Source organism: Megascapheus bottae, chromosome 15 (assembly GCF_031878675.1).
Source record: "Megascapheus bottae isolate mThoBot1 chromosome 15, mThoBot2.hap1, whole genome shotgun sequence".
In the NCBI taxonomy this organism is placed as follows: Eukaryota; Metazoa; Chordata; class Mammalia; order Rodentia; family Geomyidae; genus Megascapheus; species Megascapheus bottae.
In genome coordinates this window covers 1,798,211-1,819,183 of record NC_143523.1, presented here as the reverse complement: position 1 = coordinate 1,819,183, position 20,973 = coordinate 1,798,211, and the positions used below count along the sequence as shown (strand labels likewise).

The 20,973-nt window shown below is 55.6% G+C and overlaps 1 protein-coding gene across 1 annotated transcript in view; it reads right to left on the bottom strand.

The window, feature by feature from the left end:
* Positions 1-20,973, bottom strand: part of Tcerg1l (transcription elongation regulator 1 like) — a 145,056-nt gene that overhangs the window by 5,223 nt on the left and 118,860 nt on the right. The window contains exon 9 of the mRNA XM_090346825.1: positions 7,639-7,774. Within this exon, the coding sequence (XP_090202951.1) occupies positions 7,639-7,774 (136 nt within the window). The remainder of the gene's footprint in view (positions 1-7,638; positions 7,775-20,973) is intronic.

Genomic DNA, 20,973 nt, shown 5'->3' with positions numbered 1-20,973 from the left:
GTAAAAACACAGCGTCCAAGGCGCAATGGATTCGGGGTTGTTGGCTACAGAAGCATACAGGATGCGTCAAACCTCCGTGGAAATCAATACAGAAAACACTAGAAGATTTAATTTCTAGACCTATGACACTGTTTCTTTTCTGGTGTCTTCCACAGCAGAGCCCTCTGCAGATGCAGCCAGCAGCAGAGGAAGGCCTCTGAGCATCCCATCTTGAAAGGATATTCATAAACATTTCAGAACCCCACAGGCTTAAGCAGATAGGCTGGGGTGGAATTGTTCTAATTAAAGTTGATCTCCAATATCTAACCCCATTCCAGGCAGGTTGTTTTTCAAAGTTATGCATTTTCGTTTACAGTCGTTGAGACTTGCAGGATTACTGGAATAAGTCAAGGCTCTGTACCCAGCCTCTGTCGAGTCTCCTCCCCTCCCCTGGGACTGCCCCACCACTGCTGGCGGGAGTTCTGAGGGACATTCTCTTCCTGTCCCAGGGCCGCCTCTTGCTCTGCCCCTCCCCTCCTCTACTCTGACGACCCTGACCTCAGGCCACCTCGGGCCCAGGTCCAGGAATCCGAGGGAACTAACGGTCTCCCATGAGGCTGCTCTCATCCTGGCAAGCACACCCCGCCCTCCTCTTGGAATGACCAGGGGACATCTAGCCACATCTGCCTGCCCCGGGTGCCTGGCGCACTGTGAGGCCGTGGCATGGCTGGCCCCACCTGCACATGAGCTAGTTCAGCTTCTCCCCAGCACGCGCTCCCTTTCCAGCCTTCCGTCTGTACACCAGACGCCCCAGGCTGGCCGCGGTCCCCGCTAAGCGTTAAGGTCACTCCGTGGCCAGAGGGCTGTGAGCTGCCGCTCCACTCCCCTAGTGACCACAGCAGGCTGGGGTGCTGGCCGAGCGGATTCAGCACTCCCCAAGGGGCCCAGGGCCCCCTGCATGGGCAGCGGCCGGTCTGCATCAGACTCCGGCAGGTGGCTGAAGTCCCATGCATGAGGAGGAGGGGGCCATTTGCAGAACTCTGTGAGAATGGCTCCAGCGACAGCGCCAGCGTCACCCAAGTGTCTCCAGAAATAGGAGAACCAATTCCGAATTGCTGCCGGGGACAATTGGGCTATGAGACAAATGGATTCCATTTAAGTACAGTGGCCAGGCAAGTTCAGAGGTGGCCACACGTGTGAGGATGCAGGCTGTCGGCACTTGATGTCTGCCGCTGTCCGGGGCCAGCCCCACCCGTCAGATGCCGCAGGCGGAGGGCCGGTCTGCCGCGTCGTTGGCTGTCCAGCGCGGCACACAGAGTTCATTCTTCATCTTTTCACCATGGAACCTGGTGCTCAATCCTTGAATCAGAAAGAGGCTGGGGACCTTCAAGGCCAGAGTGAAAAGAACGGCTGCTGCCACCAGGTCCTGCATGGAGGACGTCCCTGACTCCCAGGGCGGGCAGTCCAGGGCCCTGACAGGGCAGGTGAGCAGTCCAGGCAGGGCCCTCACAGCCTTGACCCTGCACGTGGGCGAGTCTCAGCTGGTGGGCCCCTGCAGGAATGTGTGGTGTCCTGTGGCTCCGTCTGTGCCACCCTCGTCCATCGCCAGGCTTGTACCAGTGCCCCTGCACTATGGCTGTCAGTTAGGACCAGGAGTGGGGGCTCAGCAGGCTCTCCTCAGGGGACTGCTTCCCGTCTCAGCGCAAGCCCAGTCATCCCCAAAGCTAGTGAACCTCTCGAGAGTTGGGTACCACAAACTGCGTTTACCCTGTGTTCTTTAGTATATTACAGTGGCCGTATCGAATCTGCCGCAGCAATCGCTTCTGGAAGTAGCGGTGGCTTTTCCTTCTTTGACTGCAAACTCCCTAGGGCAGCAGCGCTGTGTCTCGAGGGCCCATCTCCTAGCGAGGCCCTGCTCTCCACCTCCCTGTGAGTCCTCCCCTCCTTCACCTGCTGCCTCGGCAGAGGTGGGATGGGATGCAACTGTTACCTCAGGCCCTGCCTAGCATGGATCGACACAAAGAACTAAGATACCATGCAACATGAAATGAAGCCAAATGATTCCACACTGCGGTAGAAACACAAGGGAAACAGGGTGAAAGCTCAAGGTCCCGGGGGACCGCCAGTCTCTGGGCCCCTGCTCACTGACCGGGCCTCCCTGTCCGGCCCCTCCTCTTGCGGCCTTCCCATCTCTCCTGTCCCTTCCTGTGCCACGGAACTTGGCCACGTGGATTACATCTTCCCTGAATGTCAGGGGATACACAGCGAGGGTGAGAGCGAGGGAGCTTCGAATGCCAGAGGAGGCCACAGGGACCCAAGAGAGGCGGCACTCAGACTCACCAAAGAGGCCCACACCCCCGCAGGCAGAGGATCCCTGCCTCAGGGCCGGGGAGAAACATGCCCGGTTACCACAGCTCCCACACCTCCTCTCCTCTGCACGCCGGCTCTCTCCAGGCCCCTGGGACACTCACCCCACCACTTCCAGGGACCCCTTCCCAAGATGGGAGTGTGTCCCCCCCCCCCCCCCCCCCCCCGCCCTGAAGCTGCCATTGTGGAGGAGCCGCTGGGCCCCGCCCCTCTCCTCCCAGCATCTGCCTTTTGCCTGGGCTGCGCCTGGGCGGGGCCTGTAGGCATGGGACAGAAAGAGCCCCACTCAGGCTTCGACCTCCTTTCTGGCTCTACTGTCCCTTCAGCCCAACACCCAGGCCCGCCCTGTCCTCAGAGGCAGAGGCGAGGCCCTGTCACGGCCCCCGGCCTCGGAGGGCTCCACGATGCATCTGGAATAGCTCTCAACTTGCCTGAGTGGGCAGACAGCTGGGGGCCGTGGTGGCCGCTGTGCAGGAGGAGAACCGGCCTTGTGGAGGACGGGCAGCAGCATCCTGTGTACTGACCCTGCCCCTTCTAGGAGGGAGCTACGCTGGGATCTAGGATGGTTCCTATGCAGAAGGAGTTGCCTGGGCCCAGGAGAGCCCAAGTGCAAACACAGCCTGGGTCCCTGGCTGTGGCGGCCACCAGCCTGCCTGCCCGTCCCCTAGGGGAAGGCCTCCACCTGCACGCAGGGCCACGGCCACCAGCCTGCCTGCCCGTCCTCCCGGGGGAAGGCCTCCACCCGCACGCAGGGCCATCGGGCTTTTTCCAAGGCCACAACTTTTCTATGTCGATAGCTAAGAACATACAAAGCTACCCCAGCACACTCAGCTGAGACGCGGTCACACGAGGACCAGGGCTTTCCCACGCAGAAATCAGAACAGGGGTGTGGGAGAGACGAGGGCCACACGACCCAAGGGCAGCTCCCTTCCTGAGAACTGACCTTCCTCCCCCCTCCACTCCTCACCCCTCCCTCCTCCCTCTTCACCCCTCCCTTCTCACCCCTCCCTCCTCACCCCTCCCTCCTCACTCCTCCCTCTTCCCCCCTCACTCCTCATTCCTCCCTCCTTCCCCCTCACTCCTCTCCCCCCTCACTCTTCACTCCTCCCCCCTCCCTCCTCCCTCTTCCCTCCTCCCTCTTCCCCCCTCATGCCTCCCCCCTCCCTCCTCCCCCCTCCCTCCTCACCCCTCCCTCCTCCCCAGTCACTCCTCACTCCCCACACCTCTCACTCCTCACCCCTCCCTCCTCCCTCTTCACCCCTCCCTCCTCACCCCTCCCTCCTCACTCCTCCCTCCTCACTCCTCCCTCTTCCCCCTCACTCCTCATTCCTCCCTCCTCCCCCTCACTCCTCTCCCCCCCTCACTCTTCACTCCTCACCCCTCCCTCCTCCCTCTTCCCTCCTCCCTCTTCCCCCCTCATGCCTCCCCCCTCCCTCCTCACCCCTCACTCCTCCCCAGTCACTCCTCACTCCCCCCACCTCTCACTCCTCACTCCTCCCCCTCACACCTCTCACCTCACTCCTCCTTCCTCAAACCTCACACCTGAAGTGCTGCACTGCACAGTCAAAGCTAGGGCAGTAGAGGTCCAGGAAGGGGCCGAGGTGTGGAGCTGCTCCCAGGGAGAGAGAAGAAAACACCGTTTGATAAGTAAGCGCTCACCACGCAGCACAGGTGGAGGTGCGGGAGAAGCAAAGCCTCGGGATTCTCCAACACTGCTGGCAGGAGAGCAAACCGAAGCACCACGACGCTCGTCAAACAATGACTGGAGCTGCCCGGGCCACGTGGGCAGACAAAGTTACAGAAGAGGCCAGCCATGGATTATTTAACACCACAAAGCAGGGATACACTAAGTGCAGTAGAGTGGAGGACTTCTAAGCTGACGGCGAAAGGGATACCGTGTACTTATCAAAAGTTTTCCAGGCATTGGAGATATTGTTCAGTGAGGCCTGAATTCTACCCCCAACCACACACACACACACACACACACACACACACACGTACATGGTACACGTTTTGTCCAAGACTTTATGCTAATTGTAAAACTACTTAAGGGAAAATTTAGTACATAAATTTATAAAAAGGTAAGTTGAACTTATTGAAATTGATAGATAAACAAGAAATTCGTTCAACCATTAAATTTCAACTCAATATTGCTATACTCTAAGAAAAATCTTCACTCTCCATTTTTTAAAGTATTTTTTTCTAACTGATTATTTTTTCAGAGCAGAGATCCTCTGAAACACTATTTTCAGAAAAAAAAAAAAGATAGCTGGCAAAAAATTACCCCCAAAATGCAATTGCCCCACTGGTTAAATAATTTCTGGTAAGATTTTACTTCACACTTTTGTGTATGCACTAATTTACTAGTGGACAAAAATAGTCGTGTGTATTCCTGCTTTACAGGCTTCCTGTGATACGTGCAGACAGGTGCTGTGGTGTGGTCTTACTTAACCCGTGACGTGTCATGTGCTCGGGGCAGGAGCGGGGAGGGACTCAGAGCCCACACGTGGCGCGCTGCCCGAGGAGCCTGTTGTTCTGTGGTCACCTGATAGTGCCAAGAGCCTGCTTCTGAACCACCTCTCACCAGGCACCTGCGTATGCTCTGAAAATAAGGCGATGTGCTTCGAGTCTGGGGCAGAGGGGCACAGATGCCTCCAGCTCGCTGCTGGAGCCAAGTCACACTGGCTCTGTTAGCCACAGACTGGCATCAGAGTCCCGTGTGCCATCAGCAGTGGCGTCACACCCTCCGCTTTCTCCGAGCATGTCTCCTGTGGTCTGTGAATCCCTTCCTCACTGATCCAAACCCAGCAGCCCGGGAAGATGGCCAGCACTGAGGGTCAGCCAGCGTCCTCGGGTTCTCCAGGGCTGGGAAGGTGGCCAGGAGTCAGCTGAGGACAGCCTGAGGGGGGGCCCGCTGGCAGCACCTGAGCACCGAAAGCGAGCACTCTAAGAAGAGTAGCCTCCCATCTCTAGCCCAGCCCCACCGACTTCCAGGCAGGTGCAGAAGACACTCATGCCTGGCCGAACGTCCCGGGGAGCAGCGGGGGGGCTCTTCCACCACCCGTTGCAGTTTCCAAAGAAGTCCACTGCGATGTCTGTCTGCCAAAGAAAGCAAGTGGAGCAAAAGCTCCTGCCAGGCCATCGCTCACCTACCGAACAGCTCAGACCTGGAGACTACTGCCACACAGGAGCGCCCCAAATTCCCTACTCTGCCCTTTTAAACCACCTCAAACTCAGAGTCCTGCCTTCCACTCCCCACCAAAGCACTGAACAGTGTCAAGTCTCACTAATCGCTCAGTCCATGAGGCAGTGACCTTTCCGGCTCTCATTCTTCCAGCAACTGGAAATCTGATGGCTTCAGCTATTAAATTCTCCAGAGCACGAGCAACTTAGGAAATGGCAGGGCTGGGGGTGGCGGTTCCACTTTATAAAGTCCACATGTCATAGTGGTGGCACTGCTTGATGGCCTGGCAGTGAATGTGGATCATCCTTCTCCACCACGAGCTGCTCATCTCCCCAGCTCCACGGGGGCCTCACTTGTGCCTATTAGCTTGTCTTTTTCACACAGAATCTCAGAATCAAAGGCTAAAATGAGTCACCCACCCCACCACGAGTCAAGAAGTCCCCACACATCTGGTCAGTGCAACGACTCCAGCAAAGCCATTTGGATTCATTCCAGAGCCCTTGTAAGCTGGCCCACTGGTCTCTCTGCCCAGGAGAATCCCCTGCCCATGAGAATCTCTGCCCACGAATGCCCCTGCAGGCTAGGGTAACATTGCTGGCAAATTGTGCCCACTGTCTCCAAAGTAGACGGGGGAGTCACACACTCTGCTTCTCACGAGTGCCTTATCCCGTGGGGTCTTGCAGAGATAGACTCATCTTTCAAAGCTGGACCGGCAAGGTCAGTGCAGGGACTGTGCTCCTTATCCTCAGGATCCTTTGCGCGGGAAGCCGTCTGGCCACTCTGGGAGACAGTGCTTCCTGCCTGCCAGGTCACCGGCAGGGCCTGCAGCCCAGGGCCAGGGCAGGTGACATCTCCTCTCCCGTGACAAGCCGTACCCGTTTTCCCCTTGTCTCCACAGAGACAGGAGCCTGGCGGAGGAAAGCCAGCAGCCCTTCCTCCTTGGCTCCAAAAGCTTCTAAAATCAGCACTGTCCTGGGTCAGGGGCTCAGGAGCAAGAAACCAGCCCTGCCCAGGCCGGCCAACAGCTCGGCCGGCCTGGGGGCTGGGCTTGGCAGGGGACCTGGGGACATGGCTCGGATGAGAGCCACACCGGGCAGCTTGAGGGCCTACAGGGAGAGGACCCTGCAAAAAATGGGTGCAACGGAATTGCAGCCAGTGTCCCTTTCACGCTGTCCCCCTGTCTAGTTAGACTACCCCCTCCCTGCTCCGGTGGTGGGGGCCGCGCCTGCATCTGGGTGGATGTGGAAGAAGACATATGTTCAGATTCATGGTGGGAGGAGACGTGTCCGGGACTGTCCAGGACAGTGCAGAATGCCCATCTCTGTGCTGTCCAGCCTGGCTCTGCTCCAGTCCATGCAGACCAGGGGCCAGCGCTGCAGGGAAGCCCATGGAAGCCATGCCTTCGTGCCTTCCCTGGCCCTGGGCTGCTGCCCCAGCCACTCAGGAGTCTGGGTACCCAGCTGCTGGGTAGATGCTGGGCAGGAAACGGCCTGGGGGTGGCAGAGGGGATGTGCTTTTGAATCCACAAGGCCATTACAGTGTCATTACAATTATCTTCACACATAGACTCCATGAGTCCCTTCTATGTCAGTCTCATTTTGTGAAGAAACCCAACTGGGCTGCAATATTTCTCTGGTTCATTTTATCCCCAAAAGCTAAAGCAAGAAATAAAACTCACGGGAAGGAATTCACATGGAGCCCCATCCATTCAGAGTGAATTTAGATATCAAGCCCAATTAGGATCATCCTAACTTTATTTAAAAGTGGTCACATTAATAGTAGACTCGGGGCCTCTGTGAGGTTAGGCCAGCCGGGGGGTCTTCCCGAGCTTTGGGAATTGCGCTTGGCTGACTACGCAGGCAGGACTCTTTCCCACACCAGCAGGTGCTCGCTGCCTGCAGCCGGAACCTTCCTGCGGAGTCCTGCCCCCTGCCCCCGCCAGGGGATTCCTTAGGCCTGTGGTCACCAGAGCCTTCAAGGGTGCCCAGTGGCTCCCTTTCTTGCTTCTGCTCATTGGTTTGCCCTATGCAGCTGTCTGTCTCCACTGGGGAAGAAGGTCCTGAGAATCCCCTCTTGGTGCCGAGCTGGGGCCTGCGTGGGTTCCTTACCCCTCTCTCCAGGAGCATGTCTCGGAAATGTGTCGCCCGCTCTTCCAGGGGCAGGAGAACCTGGGGGTGCGGTGATACCGTGCCCTTGTCCTCTTGATGAGCTTTATCCGGCCCAGGGCTCTCACAGCCTTCAGTCCTTTAGGAGCACAAGATGCAGAATTAACCATGACAGAAGAGACCCAGGCGTCCATCACAGCCTTTAAAACTTATCTGAGGAGCTAACAATGAATCTTTGGACTTTTTTTTTGTTGTGGTGGTTATGGGACTTGGACGCAGGGCCTGGATACTGTTCCTGCGCTCTTTTGCTCAAAGCTAGCACTCTACCTCTGTGCACCTCTGGTGGCTAATTAGAGATAAGGGTCTCACAGACGTTCCTGTTTGGATGGCTCTGAACCATTGTCCTCAGATCTCAGCCTCCTGAGTTGCTAGGATTATAAGCCTGGCTTGTAAACATTTTGAATACAATTGATGCAGCTGGGGACAAAGGCTGAGTTTTTCCCTGGCAGTTTTGCTGTGCTTTGCAGGGTGCTAACAATGAGGTTCTGGCTAAGGATCACGTTTAGCGCCAAGAACAGTATGGGTGCCCGCAGCACTGCAGGGCCACCGCAGCCGGCTCCCTTGGAAGCCTCCCCCCCATCACTGCAGAGTCACTGTGGCCAGCTCCCTTGGAAGGACTCTCCCGTTACTGCAGAGCCACCAAGGCCAGCTCCCTTGGAAGCCCCCCCACCCCTGCCGCCCCCGTCACTGCAGAGTCACTGCAGCCAGCTCCCTTGGAAGGACCCTCCCGTCACTGCAGAGTCACTGCAGCCAGCTCCCTTGGAAGGACCCTCCCGTCAGGCCTGGCAGGGTAGCGGCCAAGGTTGAGAAGCGCCTGCCCAGATGGGGCCAGTGGGCTTGTGAGGAGGGTGGGTGACTCCCTTTCGTTGCTGAACAGAGGTGTGGACATTGAAGACCTTGCCCTGGGATGACACAGACTGCGTTACTGAGAAAGACAGAAGCTGAGGCTCTCCTGATGCATGAACAGGAAAGACCAAGACCCTGGGGCCCAGGAGGGTTTCTGTCTCCAACAGAGAGATGGCAGTGGCTGCAGGGTCAGGTGGAGGGAGGCCTGTGGAGCTACCTCACCAGGCAGGGTGATCGGTCACCACGGGCCTCTGAGGGCTCCAAGGGGTGACAAGGCCCCTTGAGAGAGAGGCCCGCAATCTGAAGCACTCTGTATTTGCACCATTATGACTGGCCTGGATACATCTCTTCACGACACTGCATCTTATCCTTCCATCTAAGCGCCTCTCCCTGGCCTGGCCCCAGCCGGATGGCAGCACCTGTGCAGTGACAGCATGGCCAGGCTCCCCAGCAAGTCCAGCACCAGACTGGCCCCCTGCAGCATGACGAGGGTCCATTACCCCACACCTGCACACTGCCCCTGCCAGTCACCCTGACCAGCGAAGACGCACAGGCCAGTGACTTGGGGACATGTCACACACCATCTTCAGCCTGTGCTGAGAACTTCCAGCATTCGACATCTAACTCAGGGCCTTAACTTACCAGGGCTGTAAGCTGAAGACATCAGCACTCATTCAAAATGTGCCAAGGAGCAGAAAAGGGTTGCTTGGCCCATTCTCAGGTTTTATTTATAGACCGACTACTTCAGGACAGCTTATATCCTTTGCTTCTCCTGCGATTATGCAGAGTTTTGAAAAAAAATTTAAAAAGGAAAATTGCCAGTAGGTTTGCCACTGTATTATATTGCAAGGACATAATTAGGATTTCTGTAAAATAAATTTTCATTAGTTAAAAATAGAAGTGTGGAAACAAGGCTTGTATTGTTGTAACTTGAAGCAAGATTAATAGGAACACGGCAGGTGCATCAATGATGGCATATTATCGCTTATTCAACAAAATATTGCTCAGAGCTGCCGAGTGCCTTCCAGAGACTCAGCCAACAGCTCAGCCAGAACTGGTCAGACGCAAAAGCCGACCAGCTGAGTTGATCTTTACGTTCTTCCAGCTGCATGGCTTTGTACCCTCTAAGTGCAAAGCCGATTCCAATGCACGTTTGTGTTCACAGTGAGCCAAGCCCGAGTTATTAGCAGGAGAGAAGCGACTGAGCATCTGGCTGGTACCTGGTGAGTAGCTCAAGCGAAACCATGGTTTTCTGAAAACCTCGGTAAACGAATGCTTCGCCTTGAGGAATCCGCTGGGTCTGAAGCCCTCCAGTTGGAAGGGGACTGGGCTCGTCCAGTCGTCCATTCCCAGCAGGTGCTCCTCCAGCCGGAGCCCCAGAGGCCTGGGGCCTCTTTCCTCTGTGAACCCTCGGCTCCGTTTTCTCTACCCCCAAATTCCTGTTGCAACCATGGTGCGGTGACATCCCCAGCCCCAGCTCTTCTTTTCCCGTCGGTCCCTCAGCCCAGCACTCTGGGCACATCTGCTTTCTCCCCAACTCTCAGACACACCTTATCCTTCTGGATTGCTGCTCCAGCGTCACCTGGGCCTGGGTGGTGGCTCTGCATGGACAGGACCATCTGCCGCCACCATCCGCCGCAGATGGAGGAAGGAAGTGGGTTTGTACTCCACAGACTCTGCTTCAAGCCTGAGACCCCGGCCATCCCCTCACATGACGAGAACCAGTCAGCTCCAGGTCGCCCCTGAGGAAGGAGGGCAGATCTTGGCGCTGGAAGGGTCGAAGTCAGACATCTGGTGTACAACCCCACTGAAGTCTGGGCCTATCGGGTCTCCTGTGAGGGGTGCTTGTGTCCACCTTGGGGGTGCAGGACCCACTCAGGGAGTCCAGGCCATGCTCCAGAGTATTCTTGCCTCCCGACCACTCGCACAGCGTCCTGGGCTGTGCCGGGCGTGGAGAGCATGCCGATGGGGTCCAGATTGGACAGAGTAAGGCACACCTCAGCCACAGCCATGCCAGAGGCAGAACCGCAGGCCCAGCGCCCCTGGGCCACAGCAGGGCATCGTGTTGTGGGTGGCGTTGCCACCACCCTGTCATTCCAGAAGGCTTTCAGGGACAGAAGGCTTTCAGGCGGCTCCTACTGAGAGGCAGAACTTAAGAGGAGACTGGAGGTAAGGGCTACCTTGGGCTGTCAGGACACTGGAGCCATGGCGTGCCGCCACCTTGAGCAGAGAGAAGCTGCTGCCACCTGGAAAGGCCCTGGCTGTGGTCAGGTCAGCTAAGGAGTCCTTCCCCGGAGGTGTTGGGCTCAGGAGGCTCTGCAGCAGACTCTCACTTCAGGGTCGAGGGGAGGATGGTCAGGCTCCAGGAGGACAGGTCGACTATGACACGGACCAGGTCAAGGTGTTGCTGAACCTCACAGGTGACCTGGGCCGCCCTTAGGCCACCTCGGCAACTCTCTGGGCCATGATCTGAGCACCACAATGCTACCATGCAATGCCATTGTGCTGCACGTTCAAACACCTGGCTCTGCGACCCACCTACCGGCTCTGCCTCTGAGCGTCAAGGTTCCTATAAACCCCACAGACCAGCTTCTTACGTCTTCACCAGCTTGTGCACCAACCAGCTGGTGCCAAAGGCAGGCCGGCCAGCCAGGGCTCTGCAGGTGTGCAGAGAGCGAGTCCCACAGTCATTCCAGTCTGCAAGCTGGAGCTCTGCCATCACCAGCCCGTGTTGGAGGCGCCACTGGGCGCCTTATGGCCGTCACCAGCAGGTGCCGTGTGACTGTGGTAGAGTGCAGGGAGGTGCCCGGGCCTGCGAGGACCCTTACTCCCCACACCTGTGCCATATTGACAAGTGGGGACCGTGCAGAACCACGCTCTGGCTGCTTCCCCAGGCCTGTGGGCCTGTGCGGCTGGCCAGGAGACAGGCCTCATGGGAAGGCCTGGGATGCAAAAAGACACACGGCCCTGCCCTCTCTGCTCCCGGGTTCTGACACAAGGTTTGAAACACACATGGGGTGTCTCGAGTGATGCAGGAGGGTCTTGTCACTGACAGCCAGACCTGCACATACCTGAGCGTGTTCATGGGGAGGCTCCGAGCGCTGGCTATGCCACCCTACCACGTGACTTTCAGCTCCACCCGTCATGGGGAGAGGAGGCCATGAGATCTCTGGGCCACTCCAGGATGCTGCTGAGCCCCCCTCACCCTCTGTAGACAGGACCAGATCAACCCGAGACCTCAAGGCAAGAGCTGAATAAGTCATTGTTGCTTTGAGATCAATACTGGCCTGTGGGGCTCAGCTACAGCAAAAGCCGAGGACAAAGGCCTCTGGTGACCCATGCAGTCCCAAGCCCAGAGCTCCCCTCTTCCTCTAACTGGCTGCCATTTAATGTAGTTTTGCATCTGACAGCATAGGATAGGTGGTGACGATGATGGTGGTGGTGATGATGGTGGTGGTGGTGATGATGGTGGTGATGGTGGTGGTGGTGATGGTGATGATGATGGTGGTAATGATGGTAGTGATGATGATGATGATGCTGGTGATGGTGGTGATGGTGATGATGATGATGATGATGATGATGGTGATGGTGATGATGATGATAATGATAATGGTGGTGATGATGGTGGTGATGGTGATGATGATGATGATGATGGTGATGGTGATGATGATGATGATGATGATGGTGATGATGATGGTGATGATGATGATGATGCTGGTGATGGTGGTGATGATGATGATAATGATGATGGTGATGATGATGGTGATGATGGTAGTGGTGATGATGATGATGATGGTGATGATGATGGTAGTGATGATGATGATGATGATGATGATGATGATGGTGATGATGGTGATGGTGGTAATGATGATGATGGTGATGATGATGATAATGATGATGATGATGATGATGGTGATGATGGTAGTGGTGATGATGATGATGGTGATGATTGTGGTCATGATGATGACGCTGGTGATGGTGGTGATGGTGGTGGTGGTGGTCATGGTGGTGGTGATGAAGATGGTGGTGACAAAGATGCTGGCAGTGGTGACGCTGAAGGTAATGATGCTGACGGTAGTGATAAACACAGCTCTCTGCCCTCTTTGTCACTGTGGCTTCTGACCATCCTCTCTAGCTCTTCCCAGTTCATCTGGGGGACATATCTTCTTTCATGTGATTAATGGATTAAGAGAGCTGCTCTCTCTTGCCGCAAAGAGGGCTGGCTGGGAATTTATCATTAAAATACCAGCAGCCTGTAACTCTGGTGTTAGACACAGTATAAAATTCTGCAGGAATCAAAATTTCTGTGAATCTTTTTGCCTTATGGGGCCTCTGACATCCCGTCTTGCGGCTGTAACAAATGATCTTTAGATGAGACGCGCTTTGAAAGATCGGTGCTGCTGTTTTCAGCCTCCACGCTGAAGCAGAGATGCTTCCCGCCGTTGTAAAGCATTCTTGGTCCATCAATCAGGGGCTCCAGGTCCCCGGGTGGGCGTCTGCCGGCCTCCTCTCTGCTCACATGGCACTGACCAGGCAGGGATTCCCAGCCCATTGCTGGCTGGCGGCAGAATGGACGGCTCTGGGTTGGATCGAGGCTGTAGGAAAATCCTGGCTGTGGTGCCGGTGTAGAACCAGAGCAGGAGTGACAGGGGCAGGCCTGTGAGTTTCTCAGCGGCAGCAGCTCTCCCCCTGCCAGCGCCTGTGTTTGACACAGAGGTGAGTCTGCCCAATGGATGGGCAGAGACGGAGCCCAGGGGAGAGCAGGGCTGGGCTGACCCCCAACCTGCAGGGCCGTTTCACCGGCTTTGCCCTCACTGACCCCTTACCGGGACAGCCCGGCAGCCATCGTGCCTCTTCCTGTTCCCCCCCCCGCCTGCTCTGTTCCCACAGGCCCTGCCATCTGCATGGAGAGTTTACCAAACCCCTTCTTAGCTCTGCCCAATACTCGGGTGCCCTTTGCACTGGAGGGCTCTCTTGTCTATCTGCAGTGTGACCGAATTCACCTGTCCCTCCTAGCCTCACCTGTGACCCCGTCCTCACCTGTCCCTCCCAGCCTCACCTGTGACCCCGTCCTCACCTGTGACCCCAGCCTCTACCAATCACATTATCATGTCACATGACGGGAACTCCCTGGAAGAGGAGATCAAATCTGCAGGCACAGGACCGTCTACCACACCTCGTACCTCGTGGGCATGAGGTACTTGGAGGCCTTTGCACCAGAGGCCGCCCTGCCTGCCAGGAGGCCATGCTCCAGCGCCTGTCCGAAGCTGTTTAGCTGCTCGTGGAAGAGGCACTCTTTCAACAGGGACAAAATTCTTGGGGGACTGGCTCCCCACACCGTGAGATCTGGTCGGCTTTGTGGTCATGAGGCAATTGGCACTGGCAAAGGCCCTGCACTACCTGGTGGCCGCGTCCATCTTGTTTAGCCAATTCTGGAAGGTTCCCCAGCAATGAAGACATTCTGCAGCCATCAGTGGAAGGGTGCTCAGAGCCATAACGACTGTGCTGCTCACACGTGGACTCACGAGGAATGGCAGGGAGCTGATGCCCGCTGGCGCCAAGCACTGTGGACGGCGGGCTCTGCGGGAGGCCACGCTGGACTTTCTGGGGGATCCACAGAGCTCAGCGTGAGGGCGCTGTCCTGGGTGGGGATCCGTAGAGCTCAGCGTGAGGGCGCCTGCCCGGGGTGGGGATCCACAGAGCTCAGCGTGAGGGCGCCTGCCCGGGGTGGGGATCCGCAGAGCTCAGCGTGAGGGCGCCCGTCCGGGGTGGGAGCACAGGGGTCGTGGCTGACCGTGACTAGCGATGTCAACAACAGCCACAGAAAGACAAAACCAAGTGTAAAAGTACCAGAAACAGCAAAGCAGGCGGGGTCCCGGCGGGCGGCAGGTTCCCACGCGGCACCCACCTCTGGGCCCAGCCCTCAGTAACTCTTTTTGGGGATATGGCAGTCCAGAAGTTGATCCAATCATGTGCAACTCAGGACATAGGAACCCAGAAAATTCTAAGACTCAAAGCAGACACAACCCTCACAGTAAATGGAGCTGTCAGAATGACAGATCAACAGGCCCGGGCATTGTCCTTGCTCACTGAAGGGCGAGAAGGAACGGATCTCCCAAGACCTCAGGCTGCCATTGGTGCTGGTGACCTCGGGCCAGCAGGACCCTGGCCTGGCAACTGCCCATGGCGGCTGAGGGGCTTTGGATGCTGCCTAGGTCCCCAGCAACTCCAAGTCCAGCCTCACTGAGTGAAGTGTCAAGGTTAGGAGCAGCCCTGGAGCGGTTCTCTGGAATATTCCAAGCAGCTGGGGATCCCAGAGATGCAGAGAGGGTGCAGGGGAGGTGGAAGGGCCCAGGAATGTTCCCCTCACTTTCCCCCTTGACACCAAGAGAACTGGATGAGCGGCTTCTTAATGAATAGACCTGGGGCTGGAGGAGAGAAGGCCAGGGAGAAATGAGCCTTTGGAGTGAAGAGGACAGGCGGTCAGGACCCAGAGCCTCAGCACCCCAGCCCCTCGGTGGTGCGGGGCCAGCTTGGAGAAGCACAGCCCTGGCCCACTCACGTCATCACCTCACTTAACACGGCAGTGGAAGTCCTTGCATCCAGGGAAACTAACTGGGCAGGATTAACAGGAGTCCAATAAGACGCCCACCCGCTGCAGAAGCAAGGCCAAGGGCATGCTTGCAACACTGATCAAAATGTTAACTATTTGAAAGTAAATTATCTTTTCTTTAAAAAAAATTGAAGATAAACTATGCTATAAAATAGAAATACTTTCCGGAATTAAAAAAATGGCAAGAAAAATAAATTAGATAAAATAAAAGTTTTGAAGAAATGGCCTGGGAAAATCTAGGAGATTATTAGCAGCAAAGGGGGAAAATTAGAAAAGAAGAATAAATTAGAAGACACACAGGGATAGACACATGCCACAGGAATAAAAGGACTAGAAGGCAGGCAGCGCAGGATGCAGGATACCAAGAAAAGTGGTATCACAGACAAGTAGAGAGAACAAAGCGGGGCTGTGGTTTAACATACGGACATTCCAGTGACTTGGGAGGTGGATTCGGAGGGATTGTGTTTGAGGCCAGCCTGGCAAGAACGTTTCCAAGACTCCATCTGGAACATCAGGCTGGTATAGTAACATGAACCTTCACCTCCACAGTACAGGAAAGCACCAAGAGGAAGACTGTCATCCAGGCCGGTCGAAGCCATACCAGGCATAGGCAAGAAATGGGAAAAACAAGTACTGGTGGGTTGGTGCAAGTGGTAGAGTACCTACCTAGCAAACGAGAGTGCCTAAACTCAGACCACTAATCAACAACAAGAAAGAACCAAGGTCTACCTGGAATCTCCAAAGGGGAAACACAAACATGAGATGGAATACTAAAGCATAACTCAAGAAACTCTTCCAAGTGTAAAGATATTCCCCCACAGTCTGGGAAGTTACACAAGTAGCCAACCATCACTAACTGTGGCTAGAGTGCTGGTCAGGGATGGAGGTGATGCTCCAGGGAAGGAGAGCACGCCGACTGCCTTACCTCCAGGGTTCTGAGCGCCGCGCTCACCTTTGGAGGTGTCAAGGAACTGGTGAAGAAAGCCTGCAGGTATCTGGTGACTTCTGTTCTTCTCATACTAAGAGTTTCCAAGGGTAACGTGCTCTCGGTATAAGCAGACAAGCTAGCAGACGCAACTGAATGGCAGAATGGAGACAGTGACACCTCGCAGACCAGAGGGAAATGGTGGATGGGGGCACACCTCACGCTCACGTCGCAGAAGGCAGAGGGGAAGCTGTACTTCGCCTCCCACAGACAGGGTGTCCCAGCTGCCCCAGGACCCACAAGCAAGAATCTGAACTGTGCCTGGCCCCGGGATATCCACCAGTCCCGAGAGTTGCAAGGCACCGCGTGGGAAGTAACCACCGCAGAGACAGAATGGCACAGGCTTGTATTACGTGACATGCTGCTGTGAAGAAACTCTCTTCTCCAAGACCCAGTGAAGAGGAGAAAGTGCAGGACAAGGGGAAGCCTGCGCGCCACAGGAGAGGAGCAAAATGCCGTCAGAGTGCAGTTCTGAGACAGGATTTCAGTCACGGAGGAAGAGGAGGCGGGCGAGGAGACTCGGACAAGGACCAGGAAGTGATTTGATTCCTCCAGGAACTGCTGCCTGCTGGGGAGGGGTTTGAGGGCAATCGTTATGGTTCAGCCATTTCTCCCAAGGCTCTGTACTGGATAGGTGGGGTTTGTTTCTAAACAATCTTGGGGGCCCAGGAACTTCAGGTGGGCACTGGCACCAGACAGCCGAGGAAGCGGCAGCAGCTGCGAGGTTCTGTGCACCATCGTATCTCTGTGTTGAAGAGGAAGGTGATGCGAGCTGGATGGGGTCAGACTTGTGTGTTCATAGAAGTGACTTTCCTCAGGTCTGCTTCCCAGGGGCCTCCTGCGCCTCCAGTGGCCAGCCCGCACCCCCGCTCAGCTGCCCCCGGGGCCGGCACTGCTTGCTCGCACGATTGGCCTTTGCTTTCCTAGAATCATCCCCACCACCGCATCCCACTCGAGCAGTCTTCACCCCAAGAGCCAAGCGCAGACTGCCGTCATGGGTCTGCGAAGGGACTGCACCATCTCCTGGGTGGAAGGGAAGACACGAGCCCCTCCTGCTGCTGGGAGGCCTCTGGAGTGCGGGACTGGCAGGGCTGGGGGAAAGCGAGCCTGCCGAGAAGACGCATGGTGCAGCTTTCCTTCCACCTGGCAGACACAGTCACACAAGCACAGGTTAACTGGGTTCCAGAAGAGGACTGCGGCAGGCAGAACATCCTCTGGAGAGACAGCAAAGCGGCAGAGCTCTCTGGCGCCCTCTGCAAGGGCTACTTCACACCCCCCAGGCGCGATCCAGCAATGTGGTGGCTTAAGAACACTTATTCCAGCTTCTAAGGTTGCACAAACGAAGATGGCCCGACGGTCACTTGGCCACTCTCTCCAGGCCTCGGAGGTCCTGTCATCCCTTCCTCAGGGAAGACAATCTATGAGTGAGATTCTGGCCCACGTGCTCAGTGGGTCGAGGGCCCTGAGGGGAGGCACTCCCCATGCAAGTTACAAGTCAAAGAAGAGCCCAGAACTAAAGCTGCCAGCTCACACTGAAGACTGTCTCCAGCCAGGTCTGCCCCCACTCTGGAGCAAGGGCAGGGCCAGCCCTGAGTCCAGAGGGAAGGTCTCTGGAGTCTCAGGAGGCACAGGACCATGGCCCTTGCTTGTCTGCTCCCAGCATGAGGAGGGAGGACCCTGGCCAGAGTCCAGGGACAGAGAAAGCCAAGACCCACCCGGGCCTCCCACCTGTTCCCGGGCGCCTCCACTCGCCTGTATTTTAGAAGCATCACCCTCCTGGTCGCATGGTGAGCATGTGGCCCCACCGAGCCCCTGACTGTTCTCCCTGGCATGTGAGATGAACAGGGGCACGGCGGCTGCCCACGAGCCTGTCACCCCGCTCCCTGGACCTCCCCTAACCAGGGTCAAGAATGGAGACAGAAGCGAAGACAGCATGTGATTGGTCCTCCTTCCTCCTAGACACCGAGAGAGGCAGCTTTCATGGGCGCTGCCAGCCCCTGCTGAGGGCTAGGCGAGCAGACAGCATCGGTGCCAAGGGGCAGGCCTGCACGGCTGGCCAGTTTGGACCGTTGCAGGCAAAGGGATTTTTTCCTCTTATTTCTAGAGCCTGCCTCCAGCCATCCCCGAGGAGCCAGCCCGGCCACGCAGTCACACTTACTACACAGCAGAGTCAAGTGAGGTGGGAGGCGACTGGGAAGCAGCGGCCGACCCTCCGGTCAAGGCTCCGCACTCCCCTCTAGACTGGCCTCCCGCGGTCAGCAGTTTCTCTGCCGCGTGAAGAGCTTTAGAGACCGGAAGGGCACACCGCCTGCCACGTCCTCCCACATCTCTGCACAGCTCGAAGGCTCCGGGTATCAGCAGCCACACGCTGCCTCTCATACGCACCCAAGTTCACGGTCATTTGGCAAAGAAAATAAATGTGAGGGGCTATCCGTGGTTCACTCTAAAAGATAAACTGGGAGCCCGTAACAAGCGGCTGCCTCTGCACTCTGTCTTCTTATGGACAGATGGCAACGAGGGCCTGCGTCAATGCCCTAAGGACTCCAAGGGCAGGCTCCACACCACGTGTAAAGCCATGAGTTTCTATGGAAAACCAATTGATCTCTGAAAGCATGCATTAAGTAAAAGAACTGCTTGAGCGGTAAGTTTGGGTAATGGTTTGTGTCCCATGCATGTCAAAACCCTCCGTGATCCACGGCTCGCCCCTGGATCATCAGGTTCCCCAGACAACCAGGCAGGACCCTGGTGCCGTGTGGCATGCAGACCGCTCTGCTGTCGTCCAGGAACGAATTAAACATGCACTTTTATAGCAATGTTACTTTGGAGCTACTTTTTTAATAACATTTTCAAATGCTCTCACCTTCTCAGTAGTTACGCTCTGTGTCCTTCTAAACCTTGGTGATGTAGAAAGGAGAGGGGTCCCTCTGCAAGAATGGGGGTTTGGCGTGCAGACCTTCCTTTTAGTTGGTAGTCAGGACTCCTCAGTGATCACCTCTTCTCCAGGCAACAGACGCTCCCTGGTTGTTCAAAAATGGCTCCCTCCTTCTCCTCCTGACGTAGACTCTCTCCAGGTATGGATTTAGTTCACACTCTGAGAATGGTCTCAGGGTAGGGATAAGGCCTTAGCACTGTGTTTTGAGAACCAAAAGCTGCTGTGAAATCCCCATGACCGTCTCCCGTAGTTCTGAAAATCCTCTCTGCCTCTACCAGGCGCAGGTGGGACACATGGCCATATAGCACACAAGAGGGCATCTCAAGGTCACAGGCAGGAAGGAGGATGAAGACGCCTCCTGGGGCCTGCATTCTCAGGATAGCCAGAAATTCCCTGACCTCCCGCCCTACCCAGTCTGCAGGCTTCTCGTTGGGTAGAAAGCGATTTGCCAAGGATAGTGGAGGCAGATCTGAGGAGCACACGGACATGGCCGCAAGGACAGTTCTCACCCACGCGCCTCCTGGTCTTTAGCCAGAGCTCTTCATGACTTCGCCAACGCAACCCATTTCGCTACTTGAAATTCTATGTCTCTGGTGATGGACTGCTTGACTGTGTCTCCCCCAAGGCACCCACTGACATCCCCGGGGCGTACAGAGGGCAACAATGAATGGCATCCCAACCCAGGAGACGCCTTTCAGTCCTTCCTAGGGCAAGAAATGGATACCAGACATCGTGACAATGACACTGTGTGTTCAGAGCCAGTGGGACAAGGACAACTGCAAACACGGCAGAGGGATGTCCCTCTGGAGAGACGGAGGTCACTGCTCAGCCACGGTCTGCTCCGACCTGTGGCTCCCAGCTCCCCAGCGCAGGTCGGAAGCCGGGCATTCACATGGCCTCTTCTCTATAATGTTTTGCACATGCTTTCCTTCTGACTTCCAAAGTCAAGGGCACACTGCTGCCGAGTCTCCAAAGCAATGCAATTATTCGAAATAAAATTCTGACTCCCTAAAATAAAAGGCGCATTCAAACAACAGCCCGAACCATGGAAAGACCTCACTTGAGAAACCCGCAGAGCCCCTAGGCTTTGGCCAAGGGCGGGATCCCAGGAACAATGGATGGTCCTGCCTCACGCTCCTTCAGCTAGACAGAAAACGATACGTGTTCTCAGTGGCATTCACCAGGTGGTTTCAAAGACATTCATAATTTGAGAGCTTGTCATCAAGACACATTTTTGCTTCAAGGGAAGTTTAGGAGAAATAGCATTTGAGCCTACATTATTTGAAAAATCAATTTAAGTCCATCTGTGTACAAATGTTCGCAATGTGCATCAAGTCTGCCAGGGCTGGTCGTGAATGAAGACAACGCTGGGTAGCAGTGGAACCATCACCCACGAGTCCTTCCCCTTGGTTCGCAAGTATTGCAACCCAGACGCCCAGAAGCCACATGTCACACAGAGATTTTAAGTGCTTTCTGATGAGGAAAAATGTTGCCATTCATACAGCAGGGGCAGGTCAAAATTGACTGCCTTTGGGGGCTCTGGGGAGGCAGGGACTCTGCTTGATGCCTGACTCTACTACACAAAATCCACTCAGCTCCTAGGAGGGTGTGGGGGCAAGGGCTGGTTGGTGACAATATTCTATGGATCAAAATGTCAAGCGTGATATTGATATGTTGCTATGACATACACACCCTCAGCTTAATTTTAATTATGTTCTAAAACCTATGTGCCAGTGATTGTATAGAGAGGGCCCCTTCTTGAATACTTGTTTGTTAAACATGACATTTGAAATGTGCTATAAAAATCAATGTTAATAAATTCTTTAATAAAAATTCTTTTAAAAAATTGGCTTTTCAGAATAGGAGATGAAAGACCTGGTCTACAGAAGGAAATGTCTCCAT